The following is a 15,285-nucleotide window of genomic DNA, read 5'->3' as shown; positions in this document are numbered from 1 at the left end:
GACTTTTCAGTTTCTTGGGCCCTGCTGGAGGGCTGGAGGGGCACAAGGAGTTGGGAGGGGGCACAGCCAGGACAGGTGACTCGAAATGGCCAAAGGGATATCCCATATCATATGATGTCATGCTGAGTATATAAGCTGGGGAAAGAAGAACAAAGCTGGGGACATCCAGCATTACGGTGTTTGTTTTCCCAAGTAACCATTACACATGATGGGGCCCTGCTCTCTAAGACATGGCCAAACACCTGCCTACCAATGCAAAGTAGTGAACAAATTCCTTGTTTTGCTCTGCTTGCACGTGCAGCTTTTTTTTTAACCCGTTAAACCGTCTTTATCTCAACCCACAAGTTTTCTCACTTTTCCAATTCCCTTGCTCATCCCACTGTGCGGGCAACGAGCGAGCAGCTGCGTGGCGCTTGGTTGCTGCCCAGGGTGTAACCATGACAAGCAGTCACCAACATAGGCTACAAACTTCTGGAACAGGATCTACACACACCATTATCATTAGCATCTTACTCGCTTGAATTACGCTAGGAAATTACTTCTGCTCTATTGTGGGAGATCTAATCCATCATCCTCAAACAGACGAGAGTTTGTAGCTCTTTAATACAGTGGCACAATGTTCTCTCAGCGAGCGCAGTCCCCCGTTTGTTTGTTCTGGATGTTGCACGTGGCTTTGAAGTATATTGTATTTCATTTGCCCTGTTGTTGTAGCAGGCAGACAACAGATAGCGGGCACAGAGGACATTTCAGGAGCTGCGGATCTTTGTGTGAAGATGGTCCAAACCAAAGTGATGTGACAGACTACATTCACTATCACTTTTAGTGCAGGACAAGCAATAATGCAGAGATCAAATGGATTATGTTGTTCGGGAGATCTGGTTGACTCTGCCACTGGCACAGACTCCCGAGGTGTCATGTCACTGACAATGTCCATCTGATGCCTGGAGTTTGTGCAAACAAGGGAAGCTGTGCCACCTGCTGTAGATCCAAAACCAACATGCTGTTGGAAAGTTGCTTGTCGGCACTTCAGTAACAGGATCAGATTTGTGAAGCAATTACTTCACTCACCAGTAACGAATAGATCTAAATTAGCAGCTGGTTTTGAGGGGATGGGAACAAGCTCAGGAAAAGAGATCTCCCTTACTTAAATTGCTTCATACCGAGGTCACAGGTTGATGTTTTATATCTATTCAGAACACTTGGTTCACACCTAGACATTAGACTATGAAGAATTAAAACCACAGCTTTGGGTCACAGATATAAGGAATAGTCCGTATGTCACTGGGTGGGTGGGGGCTGGAGCAGGGGAGGGAGGCTCTGCAGGGCTGCTTAACAGGGCTGCACGAGAGCCCAAAGCCTTTTATGACTTTGCCTTTGGCAATATTTCATGCTGGGAAAAGCTCTGAAAGATTGAATCTATTGGAAAGGAACAGAGCTTTGCAGGTTGTCATTGAAACCAATCACAAATCATCGGAATATCAACAAATAGACAGGGCAAGCGAACACAGGTGACACTCAGGACGGTACACTAAGGCTACCTCCCCTTTTTCATACATAAACGGTGCTAATAATCAGTATTACCTATTTTGTAGTACTGATTGTTTTAGTCTCAGGCTAAAAATCAATACCTCTACTCTGAAGACTTCTGTTAATAGCAATAGGCTTCGTCGCAACTGTAGCGATGATGTTGACCATTCAGCCAAATTCTTGAAGTAAAGGTGAAGGGACTGGTTGAATTTGTCCATGTTGTCCTTTCATTTAATTTCTTGGAATTTTTCACTTGCTCCAGTTGCTGAATCTATCTGCCAGATCTCCTCCTCTTTGCACTTAGAAGTTTTGGGTGTTCTTCACTCGAAGATTCAAACCATAGTAGAATTCACCAGGTTGTTCACTGAAAAGCTACGCAAAGAAGCTTCCTGTATACTGGATTGTTGATGTCTTCATGAGGAGCATTCATGATCTTAATTTGACAGTCTGTCCGTTCAATCTGTGTTAACTGATTTTCCTTTCAGATTGTCTCATTGCCCAGCAAAAGCTACCCTGTAAATATATAATTTTATCTTAAATGATAAAAAAATCAGATTATTATCTCCGTCACTCCATCTTTCAAAGCAACAAAACCAAGTATTTTATTGTTTTGAAAATTCAGGGACGACCTCTCACATATAATCTCTCAAAAGTATTTTGATTACACAGCAATCATGTCTTGTTTTACTACAGAAAACACTACAAAAATTAGCGAAAATTGCAACTAGCACAAAACCAAAAATGCCTCTAAACTTAGTGATTACATTTCAGTGTCCTTTCACATAATGAAGTGACTATGTATTAGATGAAGAGTTATCTGAGAAGAAATGCTTAGCAAAGTAGCAAACAGGGATTTCTAATCCCCCTAAAAGGGAGACTGAAATTCAAAGCAGGTAATTGATAAAAGCTACCATTTATACATTGAAAAAAAAAAAAATAGGCTGGTCTCCAACGCAAATTGAGACTGCCAAGATGGAAAATTGATCTAAATTTTTCCTCAAAGAGCATTATTAGGAAAACTAACATTGAGAAGGCTACACACTTCAACCACCTGTTGGGCCTCCAAAACAAATCACAGGCAAGACAGTTCATAAAGTTTGAGCTCTGAGGTCACACATGACTAATGCACCATGATCTCACTGGAAGATGTTGGAATATTCACTCTAAAAACCTATTGCAGGTATATAAATAATCCCACTTATCTAAAGGCACAACAGTTTATGATCTATGTACCTCAGAGGCCAAGAAGAAAAAGCGTTCAATGCAGAGAAAGTCTGAAGCCCACAATTCCAGCTTGTTGGGACCCAGCACTGTAATGATGAATATTAAGAAAGGAAACACACACCTGAAGCTGCTGCTGCTACAACATATTTATTTTGAATGTGTTCTCCCATCTCAAGTATTTTTTAGACATGTTTCTATTTCGCAAATAAATCAGTTTTTAGAAGTTACACAGAATTTGTTATACAAAAGCCACAGAAATGGTACAGGAGACACTTCTCAAGAAATAATGACGATCCCTCATCATTTACAGCAACAAAGTTACATTGAAATGCTCAAAAAGTTTCTATCCTTGTCAACCGGAATTTAAAAAGCAAAATTAAGTCTGTTTTTTTGACAAGACCTTTAAATAGCAGGCTGATCTCATTAACATTGATCATCTGGCATCATATACAACTTCAAATTAAATATTTCTGCAAAATATGCAAAAATAAACTCATATAAAAGACTGAAATTTATAATAAGAGATCTGTTGAAACATCAAGGCAGAGAACACCATTCTCCAAATTAAAAATAGTGGGACAGCAGTAAAAAAGTCAGGTTTTTTCAAAGCATTGCTGTCTTCACTGGATCATGAATGATACAACTTTCTTTAGGAAACTTTAGACACTGAAAAATCAGTCTAAAAACCGACTTAAGTTAAATCTTTTTTTAAAGTGCATTAATTATTTGAACAGTGTACTGATACTTTTAACACTCATACACAAAAATTCAAAGAACCAGTATAGTTTTCAAAGTTCAGAACAACTGACAACAAGAACGAGATTACTACTGTTTCTTAGATTTATAAAGATACGTTTAGATACGTATCTTCTTTTGTGCCTGTACACTCCATAACACAATGGAAACCTGATCCTGGTTGGTCGCTGCTTTTATAATTTACAGAAGATGATGTAAAACATCTGGACTATGTGCTTATTCTTTTATCAGCTGAGTTACTGAAAACTCTCTTGGATTTTAATGATTCCTTAGACTTTGAAACACACTCATTCACGGAGAAACCCACGCAAAATTAACAGGAATTGTAACTGCCAAGAATAAGAGGACCTAGTACCAGCTGATCAGAATGGTCAAATGCAAATCATACTTCATTTTAAATTATGGTAAATCAACTAGTGATAGAAGGTGTGCTCAGAACTTATTTCTGGGAGATGCACATATTTTCTGGCACAGTAACTATTTTAATTTTTGCCAACTGTAAGGAACTTACATGGATACTGGCCACATAAAGGGCTAAAGAAGAGATTGTGTTTATCTACTGTAAGAAAGCTACAATGCTGACTACAAAACCAATGACAGATAAGTAATGAAGGCTTTAAATCAGAGACAAAATTACAAGCAACTAAAAAAAATTTGCAAATGTATCAGTTACCTCTACAAAAATCTGTAACAAATTAAGGAAATGGATAAACTGGTGACATCAAAGAAAACAGATGAGATGGACTGGATCAATAGTAATGCCTTTGTCTTTTGGGGTTCAGGATCGATACGATGATGTGGTGTTAAGACAGTGAATTTTGTTTTGTCAACTAGAGATTTTTATTTATCTATACATCAAACAGTCTCTTGCTATGCCTTCCAGTGTAACACAAAACTTTAAAATATTACCTGTATATATTTGCTTCTTTTTAGAGATATCTGTGTAATTGTGATGTTAAATAAAATACTTAACAGTAAAAGCTTACTTAGAATATTGGTCCAATCTCAAAACACTATTTAGTAGTCACACCAGTACTGAAAGACTATCACCTACTTATCTATCTTTTTATCACATTCGAGGTACAGAACAACCAACACATGGGAGTATGAGACAACATTATATAATTACATTTAAGGTGAAGTTTTGGTATTCAGTTAGTTGCATCATCCCTTTTCAGAGGAATTATTTGAAGTGCTTTGGCTATTCTCTCTCCTATAGCTCGACTACTTGCTGCAATTATTCTTCGAGACATCAAATCAAATGGTCCACCTAGAAATCAAAGCAAGCAAAGTAACTACCTTTATCTGGAGAAAATTAAAAGTTGGTAAGAAAATGAGCATTCAAAAAATCAAGTGTAAATTATACATTCCTACTTAGGACCAAATTTCACCCCTGGATATAAATGCATTTAACACAACAGGTACCTTGTATGAGCTACATTTGAATTCTGTTCAGTGTATGTTTACTGCCTTTTTTCACTTTTCCAGATGCTCAGCCATAGGAGTAAAGCAAAGCAAACAAAGTTTGCCTTGTAGCTCAAGAACATGCAACTGACTGTCTATTAACTGGGTGGGAACTCTGTTCAGTAGTGGTAACTTTGAAGGAGGGTTGAAAGACCTCTTTGCCTTCTCATTTCAGCTATTTTTTCTTCCCAACTAGTTACTCGTAAGGACAAAAGAGTTCCATGAATGCCTGAGTATTTACCTGATACATCTAGCAGTACTCCGCCTGCTTCAGTAATAATGATTCCAGCCCCTGCCATATCCCAGCAGTGAATCCCCATTTCATAATAGGCATCAGCTCCACCGGTTGCCACAAGGCACATGTTCACAGCTGCTGTACCAACAGCTCTAATCCTAAAGGAGACATAGTTGTTTTTTTAATTGAGAACAGTTTGTACTGTGTACACTGCACAGAGAACACAGAAGCATCATATGCAAAGCGAACTGAGCTAGACAAAATGTAGTGGAATGCTGCAGTGAAACAAATAAAAAATTGGGTATGAAGTTTTGCTTAAGTAGCTTGAAGAACTCTCCAAATACAGCAAATTTCCAGAAATTACATTTACAAATTCCACTAAAGAATTTTGTCTTAAGACTGAAAACACATATTAAACAACTTCTTAAACTAAAACATATTAGGGAAGATACCCACCAATGAAAAAATAACAGATATTCTACTTTGCTTTTCGAATACAAGAATTAGAGTGTACACGGTTCTCAGCAATGAACTTCAGTTCCTCTGATGATACTCAGTAAGTATCTCTGACTTGAAAAAAACCCTAACAGCCGTAATCAAAAAAATAAATTACACAGCATGAATTCGGTCTGGATAACTTTATAAAAACCCTTGTGTTACAAATTCCACTTTCTTTTGGAAATGTTGATGCACTTAGTGTGACTTGTACAAATAACTGTAGTTACTTCAATTATCAGTAAAATGTACATTAACTTGTAACCAATAGCAGCAAAGTTACTGCAAGAAGCAACTTAAATCAATCCCAATATCAATTTATTGTTTACAAATAAAATACCAAAGTTGAACTGACAACATATCTAAAATGTACTCCCTACTTACAATTCAACATACATTCTTCAGTGACATCAGTTGACTTTTGGAAAGCAGAAAAAAATTCTACACCTTAAGTGTCAAAACGAGAATCCTGAAAACCTCAGCATAAAACTACAACCCATTTTAGATCAGAAACATGAGTACGGTTGAGTAATAAAACACTGTCTAGTGAAACCACCTTTAGATGTAAAATGGCTTGCAGAAATGTAGGCTTTGGCTTATCTGGAGGACAGGAACCAGGCAATGTAACCACAGAAAGAACAGGTTATGGACAATTTCAACTACTTGGGACAAATTCAGAAAAAATTGTGTGGTGTTGAAAGGGGAAAGGGAGATCTACTTTTGCCTCCTAACATTAAAGAAACCACAACGATTTTCATTACTACAGGGAAAAGAAACGTCATATAGCTTCTGTTTATCCAGTTTTACTCCTTATGTATTTCAGGGGGTGGACACACACAAAATTCTTTCATTTTTGTAACTAGTAAAATACAATACTTTTCAGTTCTACAACACCAAACATGCTTTGCTTCTCAATATTTATTGTTATTGTTAGGGCTCTCTTGTACATGTCCCTGCTTGAAAAAGTTAAACATACTTAGAAGCCACTAGACAAAAACTTTTAAATCGTATTTCACATTTAAAGTGTCCAATATCATGCAACCAACCCTTCCTAAAAATGATCATATTTACAACATTAACACTATCAGTAAATTTAAAAATTAGGAAGCATCTTACCCATGAATGGGAATACTGAGAAGTCTTTCCATGTTAGAAAGAATTATTTTTGTAGTCTCTGGATCACGATTGGATCCCAATTCTGTTACCAAAAGGGACTTTGTAATGTCTGGAAAAGAAACAAAAACTCATGTTTCCAACAGTACAACTTATATAACAACAGTAATTAGCAGAGTTTACTTCATTGCTTTCTTACCAGACTGAATAAAAGTAAGGTATTTAAATATGAATATGACATATATTGGGTGTATAAAAATCTGTTATTACATGGAAAATGTCACGAAAAAATATAATACAGCAAACAAAGCAGATCTGCTTTAATTATGTATATACATTAATCGATGTAGTTACTAAATAAAGTTCTATTGCTATCAGAATTATAACAGTCCTCAGATCTTTAAAGGTCTCACCTTAATGGTGGGGTTTTTACTTTACATAATAAATAAGTATAGAAGAGTGATACTGATTTAAACCACTAGTTCACACCTGAAAGAAGCTGCCTTGTTTGGTAGATTTGCTACAGACTCTAAAGAACAATCACAGACAGACTGCAGATATACAGGGAATTAAAAACACACACACACCCCCAACACACAAGAGAATAAAATCCTCAGTTGCAGAGTCCTGATTTTGTAAAGATCACAAGCATGTTATATGCATCAAAGAAAACATAAAAGCTGTTCCTCAAAACTGAACAACCCATGGCCCAAAAAAGCCTCTTTGCAAAACAAAGCCATGAAATGGCTCTATGAGCCAAGAAACAGGACTATATCCAGGTCTAGAACTGTTGATGCCTCATTTGCAAAATAAATGTAATTACCAGAAATAAGCACACGGTTCAACTTACCTTCTTGGCCCGATACTTGAAGTTTTTGACCATTGCAGAATGCACCTTTTCCTTTTCTGGCAGTATACATCTTGTCTTCTATACAACTATACACAATTCCAAATTCTATCTGCAAGAAAAAGTAAAGGTACCTTGAGGGTTTTTTCCCTTTCTTCCTATTTACTGTGAAAATATAGACCTTAGTTATAACTAGCAACAAGGAATTAATTTGTTTTTGATTGATTAGGTATTAAGTAATAAAAAGTATACCTTTTTGTTTACAACAAAGCCAATTGAAACTGCCACAAATGGAAACCTACAAAACAAAACATTTCACTAATTTATAGTAAGATTCTATGCTTCTTTCATTACCATGCTTACGCTTAATAAAAACAACGTTCAGTTAAATGTAACGTACATTTCAGAAAGAAACCTGGACTATACAGAAAATACCAGTTTTCTGGAATTTGTACAATTTACTATGAAAACAGATCCAACAACACTAATTACTATTTAAAATACAAACTTTTCCACACACTGAAACTAAGCCTGTTACAGCTTAGAGACTGTCACCCCTGTTACAGTTGTTACCAGCTTTGGGACTGTCATCTTATAGCCAAAGAATACAAGCAAGGTTAGTAGCGCAGAGGCTTTCTCAGAAGGAAGAAGCTGGCCAAAATGGTCTCATCAAAGAAGCCAGTCACCTCTCCCCCCAAGCAACAAAGACAGACAGATATTGAAGTCAGAAGGAAGAATGCAGGGGGAAGAGTGAACCAGTGGGAGTACAGAGAACATGGTGAAATGCATCTCAGGCTAAGTTTTTAATGATCAACCAATCAATTTTTTAATTATTTTTTACTCTTCCAAACTTGAAGTTCCCAAACTTTTGCTTTAATTACTATCTGCAAAAAATAGATTTTTAATTCTGTAAAAAACAGCAAAATGGTTCTTTTCTTTGAGCTTTTTGAACACATTTAGCATGATTCACCAGCTGTTTAAAGCCATGGTGCACACAGTGGCAGTTATTTCACAGCTGGAATCAAGTAATCTCAGAAAAACTCGTCAGGGTTAAAATCTATCATGTTTCAAAGACAGAAGGAATAGGCAGTCAGCATTACACTGAAAGTATCCTCCTCATCCTCGTGCAAAATATCACTAGACAGTTACTGGTGATATTCTGCTTTATTTCATGGTAGCAGCTCCTAGATCTTAACGAATTTGAAATTTCTTGGAAATCTGGACTTGGTGCTGTTACCACCTCCCTGAAATTACTGCAACTCCTAATTCTGAGTCTTCTTGCTTTGCTGTTAACATTTGTCCACCTATCTTTGGCACCTGCGCCAAAGGCTGCTGACCCCTGCTATACAGTATGAGCCTCTCACGGAACAACTGCTGTTGGTTACAGAGCTATTGTAATACTTACAGAAATACAAAAAAGATTACAAAAAATGCCCAATGGTTCTCAGTAAATGCAATAACAATTTATAACTATTAACAAGTTCATAATATCTCTTTCAAAGCCATTTAAAAGTGAAAAAACCTTACTTTCACGGAACTGAAGAAAAAAGATAATCATTTGAAGTTGCTAACATAACAAAATGAAAGGTAGACCTGTGTACGAAGTTGGTAGTTCCGTCGATAGGGTCTATAATCCATGTAGGGTTATCTGTCAAAATGCTGCCCTCTCCAGCTGCAACAGATTCTTCTCCGATGAAGCTAGAGAAGCAAATACATTTAAAAGATACAAAGATATTGTTAAAAATGTCTGAATTACACCACTGTCCTTGAAATTAAAATTCTTAAAACAAGATGCAGGTTTTCATACCACCAGTGATTCATACGTAAAAAGCTAAGAAATACACAATCTATTCGGAAAGCACCAACCACATCTGAGCAACCTTGCATCAATATTTATGATGTCAGAAATAAGCACAGTACATGAGGAAAAGAAATTTATACATTTTAATATTGATTACTGGAATTTAGCATTCAGAACCTTGAAGTTTTCAACATTTTTTCCAGTAACAGCATCAAATTTTGGTCAGAATACTTGTAGCTATTTATACCTTTCCGTTCATTTGTGCTATAAAGCACTACTTTTTAGCAAGAAAGCCTTTGTGGTCATATGCACCTGGTTAGACCACTACAGTAACTGTTAAATTTGTAGTCTGATTTCAACTCAAATATGACAGAAAGTCTTAAAACTGTTTAATTTTACAAGGGTTACAAAATGGTGACATGGAAAAGGGATAAAACCCAAACCAGAGCCCCTCCTGAAGAGTACGGTAGAGTGCACACTCAACCATAATAAGAAACCCAAGAGATACACAAGGCACAGTGCTACAGACACCCAAATATCACAATTTTTGCTGCTTGTGAAAATATTTGTTTTGAACTGCAAAATTATTGGGATGAGTCTAAGTGGGTGGAATTCTCTTCTATGTTACATTTATTGCATATTACTCAACCTATGAAAAGTATGCATTAAACACATGCCTTCCCCCACAAACATGTAAAATGAAGAGAACTGCCGAGAGTAAACAATAAGGTCCCTTTAATATTGATTAGGAGTTACTCATCCACCTCAATAGCTATTTAGTCGCTTTCTTTGTGAAGATTTGCTGCTTTGTTGAAACATGATATTTCTTTCTGAGCAATCATTTTCACTTCCATAGTTAATCATGTAATTCATTAGAAAGAGAAATTCAACACCAGTATCAATTATCTAATTGAAAAGATGCTAAAGTACTCTAAAATGTTTATTAATGTGGCAGAAACTGTTCTTTCAAGGTCATTCCACAGGTCTGTATACTTACACTAATTTGGTTAGGTTACTGGCATTTTGCATCACCTCAGTTGTTCCAGTTATAAACATATTTATTATGTTTCACATATACAGCTACAATAAGAAAATCTCCAAGAAAATGCAAGAAAAGTGAGCACACCCTCTTTAAGGAAACTGTATTAAACTTGAGCTACTATGTCAAAATAGGAAAGAATGTCTCATGTAAGTAAAACACATACAGTTCACCCTTCAAGAACAACTTTATCGGGGAGGGGGGGCACGAGGGGCAGGAGGAAGAGAAAAAGGGACAGATAATTAAAAAAAAAAAAAATCCGTATTTTGTATGACAAACTTTCAGTTACGCAGAATCAGAAGATCCTATCTTCTTTTAAGAGGGTTTGATGTTCTTAAGCTGTATGAGATTTGCCAAAGGTATGCTTGGTACCACAGGACCCATCCAGCACAGACAGCAAATGCATGCTCGTTTCAACAGCCAACATCAGACAAGAAATTTGGGTTCTGGGTATGCTGGAGCCACCTCTGATTCTCCAACACAAGTAAACAAGAAGTTATTTACAGCTGGCTCAGCTGGAAGTGACCTTCAGCATAACCCCTAGGCAAGGCTAAACTCATGTCAGTAGATCCTGAGGACACCTCCTTTTGTTACTACAGCCCTGGACAAAACTTCAACATGTTGCTACTCTGAAAAACTGAACATATTGAGAGTAAGGGAGAATTCTGTAACTTGAAAGCATGCCAATAGTAATGAAATTTTACAAAGCAAAATCATTAACTTTCCATCTTCTTCTTCCAGCCTCTTCTCCCTTTTTCTATCAAAAATGTATCGAGAAGTCATACCTGTGAGAAGGATACTTTTCTTTTATCGAAGAAATAATGAAGTTTTCTACTTTTTGATCAGTTTCTGTCACTAGATCTACTGGTGAGCTTTTAGTCATAACAGATATTTCTTCTTTGAGTGCTTCACGGATTATCTGCTCACAAACAAAACAAAAAGAAAAAAATAATCTATCTTCACCAACAGTACGAAAAATATTAGTTTTCCTAACAATCTGAGCATAATTTTTACTGTAATTTTCTATACCGCACATACAAAACACAAACAGTGACAAAACCTGGATTTAACTGCAGCAGCTGAAGCTTACCCTCGCATGTATCTTCAGTCCCTACTCAGCACAAACTTTTACATGACCTTAAATCTAAGTACTACAATATCCACTGGTACATGAAACTGAGGTCTATTTTCTTAGGGCAGGTTTTAGATTTATAAATTTAAATACCAGAGTTGAATGAAACACTTATGACTGAGCTTAAGCCAGCTACTTTTAGACAAATGCTGCATTTATGATATTCAAACTACCAGAACTGGCCTAAGCAAAAATCCATGCCTCACAGACCACAGAATTGTTTTACTGTAACTTAGAAAGATTTTCTGAGGTAAGACTTTAATGAGGTCATTGAAGGACAATGTTCTGCAGGCTTTGCAGCTGCAGGGGACAGAATTAGTACATGTACCATCTTGCCTGGCTGCAATAGCATTCACATGTACCAAGCAGAACTACCAAGAACTGAACATTTGGTAACCACTCTTATGCAGAGGCTCTGCCAAGATGTGCAAACTCTTCCTTGTTCTAAGCCATCTTGGATCACAAACGGGCAAAGTACCGCCACTGCAAGGGATGTTTCTTATTTACAGAAGTAAAGCAGTCTTCACAAAGAGAACATGTCCTGGTACCTTGTGCCAACAACAAACCACTATATAACATTGATGTGTTCGCAAGGAAGACTGTCAACAGCTTTCAGGTAGTACAACAGTAAGGCAGACAGGTGCAGCTTAAGGGGGGAAACTGAGATGTTCTTTGTTTTCCACAAATCAGAATATTTTCTTTTTTTAATCAAATTTAAGGAATAAAAGATACCTCTTAAGTCTCTAATCAGACTCTGATCCAAAGAGAAGTGCAAAGTTGTTTTCTTAAATTAACTAAGCTGTAAACATGAAAGACACTCCAATCCTGAACATCACTGAATGATTCTGCCAATTTATGTTTTTGACAAAGCACTCCTCAGAAGAATATCCACCACTAAACTCCTTCAAAAGCTACATACATATTAGACTCAATAAATAGTATCATTTATAAATAGTTTATAGTTACCTCCCCAGCTTTCCTTGCTAAAGCAATTGCATAATCCATACATTCCTGCCAAGGATCTGCCATTTTTTCTTAGATATCCAGCCTACCAAAAAGAGAGATTAACACAAAAATTATTATGGCTTTATCTTCTTTTTTTTTTTCAATTTTATTTTTTATTTTTACAAATTCTGATTTTCTACTCCCCCTGTTCTGGACTGCACTGTTTTTTCCTTGCTAGAATACGGAATTTTGTCCTATCCCTTACTCTGAAACAAGGTAACTTAAAAAATATTGTAAGCTTGGTCTAAGTTACCAGATTTCTGCCCCCGCCCCCCAATTCTGTGATTATCAAAAAGATGCAACATAAAAACATTAACAAGTACAGAGCCTCAGCCTTGAATGATACATGCATATAAAAGACTCCACATTTAGACACTGACCCCAGTGTACATAAAGGCTCTGAAAAGTAACAGTGTTGTTACACACAGGCACACTCTCAAATACAATGTACAGCTCAGAGCCTTTTTGTTTAAAAACACTAGAATCTTTACTGTAATTTATTGCAGAAACTGGTGGCATACAGCTTAGTCTATTTTTAAGTACAGTTTACATTACTCTGAATATCTTAAATTAGAAGATTAAAATCTTAAACCCAAAATCTATCCTTTCTGTATTTCAATCCTCCATGCTTTGTTCTTGGGGTTTATTCCAAACACAAATATGAAAAAGGTTTTCATTCTACATGAGAAAGTTACAAGATCCCACAGTCATTTCAAAGTGTCTCCTATATTCTTAGGTATTACAAAGCAATGTTACCTTCTATGCATCTCTACTTTCATGAGCAACGTGAGATACAGATCAGCACATCATACATTATTTCTGCTGCACCCCCAGCGGGACCACAAATTTATTCCATGACACAACAGCATTTTGAATTTTGGAAGTCCGTTTCATTTTTCTGCCCTAGCCCTTTCAGAAGCCTTCTGGGTATTTCCTACTTAAGTGATTCAGTCTTTAAGCAATGACCTGGGTAACAGTTTCGTAACACTTGCAGACTGACAAAAATTAGAGATAAACGATCATTAAAAAATCAGCACTGAACTAGTATAAAAAAACCCTGTGCTATTAACATGATCCACGAGTACCCAGTCCAATCACCCTGATCTAATGGTCCTTGCCTCCTTCAGCCTTCCTCCTGAACAGGCAGAGATGCCTAGAAAAGCTAGCTACAATGTGAAGAGTATGATGCTTCAGTTACGTTGATAATGTTCTTTACTTGTCATAGCCTTTAAAGCAGAGGTTCTGTTTGTTATATAAAGCCAGAAATAATCTGTCAAGAAACAAACTGCGTATAATAGTAGTAGATAAAGTTACTCTGTTACCCGTAAAAGCCCGGCAGTATTAGCGGAACCTCAAGCACACCGACATCCAGCACCACGGCACAGCCTCACGTAGCAAAGGAGAAGAAGAAAAACAAACCAAACATTTACATTTAAAACCTCACCAACACGGTAACTCCAGAACACGTACTCTAGTTAAATACCAGCGCCTACACCGACTGGAAGTGCCTCTCGCCCCCCCTCCCCAGTTTAAGTTCAGTCCCCCGCGGGTGCCCCGCGAGGCGCCGCCCCCCGCGCCGCGGGCCCGCACTCACAGCAGCGGCGTGCGCGCCGGGCCGAGGGGGCCGCGCCGGGCCGAGGGGGGCCGCGCCGGGCCGAGGGGGCCGCGCCGGGCCGAGGGGGCCGCGCCGGGCCGAGGGGGCCGCGCCGGGCCGAGGGGGCCGCGCCGGGCCGAGGGGGCCGCGCCGCACCGCACTGCCCGCCCGAGGCGAGCGCACCTCACGCCCCGCCCGGCGGCTGTAGGGCCCCGCCACCGCGGGGCCGCCGGGCCACACAGCCCCCAGGCAGCAGCGCACGCCGCCCTCCCCCCAGCACCCCGAAATGGCGGCTGAAGGAGTACGAGCTGGCTCACCCTTCCCGCCCGCCGCCGGCTCCCCCTCGCCGAGGCGCAGCCGCGCCAGTGCGCAGGCGCCCGGGCTGCAGCCGCTACCCCGCCTCCTCCGGCCGGGGCGCCTGCGCCTGCGCCGGCCGATAGGTAAGGTAATACTAAAGATGTTGAAATTAGGCTTCAGTGTCGGTATCTTCTTAATAATTGTGATATGAAGAAACGGTGCGAAATAGGGACAATAAACATCGATTGTGATTGTATATGCCTGCTCAAGGAGTGTAGGTGTGGTGATTGGTCACGTAACCATATAGTTTTAAGAAAATAACTTATGAAAGAGTCTGTTCTTCCTCTAACAAAAGGGGCTATTTATAAAAAGGATGAGAAACATTCCAGTGTTATCTAGAGGGAGCACTAAATCTCCTTGCTAGAGAAAACTGGATGGCCGACAAGGACATGAATTAGCTGCAAACTTGCAAGACCACCACATTCCAGGCAAAGGACCGATAAGCTAATTAACATACGAAACGAGAGTAGGCACGGTTTAGGTAACGAATATGTATAGGCGTTAATTGAATATTCATTTGGTTTATTGTATAAATATGAGATGGTTCGTCACTTCGGCTGTGCGTGACTTTGGTGGAGCGATCCCCCATGCACCCAGCGCTGCCGAATAAAAGATAATCTCCGCTCACTCGAATACTGGTGACTGATTCTTCAAATCAGTTGGACGTGGCAGGATGAAACTGCTCCCCCATGGAGC

General features: G+C 38.6%; 1 protein-coding gene across 3 annotated transcripts; it reads right to left on the bottom strand.

The window, feature by feature from the left end:
* Positions 1-2,879: 2,879 nt before the first annotated feature.
* IMPA1 (inositol monophosphatase 1) lies at positions 2,880-14,633 on the bottom strand. Of its 3 annotated transcripts, XM_055798512.1 has the most exons (10): positions 14,550-14,633; positions 13,961-14,024; positions 12,600-12,681; positions 11,287-11,420; positions 9,255-9,359; positions 7,914-7,959; positions 7,665-7,773; positions 6,818-6,926; positions 5,213-5,364; positions 2,880-4,777 (listed from the first exon to the last, which is right to left on the bottom strand). In XM_055798512.1, exons 3-10 carry the CDS (start codon positions 12,660-12,662, stop codon positions 4,659-4,661), a joined length of 837 nt encoding a protein of 278 aa, XP_055654487.1. In that variant the 5' UTR covers positions 12,663-12,681; positions 13,961-14,024; positions 14,550-14,633; the 3' UTR covers positions 2,880-4,658. The 3 variants fall into 3 exon arrangements, with proteins under 3 accessions (XP_055654487.1, XP_027647791.1, XP_027647790.1); XM_027791990.2 differs by lacking the exons at positions 13,961-14,024; positions 14,550-14,633 and adding an exon at positions 14,109-14,128; XM_027791989.1 differs by lacking the exon at positions 14,550-14,633 and having other exon boundaries at positions 13,961-14,102.
* Positions 14,634-15,285: the final 652 nt, after the last annotated feature.

This window comes from Falco peregrinus, chromosome 3 (assembly GCF_023634155.1).
Source record: "Falco peregrinus isolate bFalPer1 chromosome 3, bFalPer1.pri, whole genome shotgun sequence".
NCBI lineage: Eukaryota > Metazoa > Chordata > Aves > Falconiformes > Falconidae > Falco > Falco peregrinus.
The sequence above is the reverse complement of the archived record's forward strand: the minus strand, read 5'-3'. Positions and strand labels throughout refer to the sequence as shown.

Coding starts and splice junctions, on each gene's coding strand:
- IMPA1 (XM_055798512.1), bottom strand. CDS start 12,662: ATGGCAGATCCTTGGCAGGAATGTATGGATTATGCAATTGCTTTAGCA. Junction 9,360..11,286: donor GAAAAGTATCCTTCTCACAG/GTATGACTTCTC, acceptor TTGCTTCTCTAG/CTTCATCGGAGAAGAATCTG. Junction 5,365..6,817: donor CTCAGTATTCCCATTCATGG/GTAAGATGCTTC, acceptor TGTCTCCTTTAG/GATTAGAGCTGTTGGTACAG.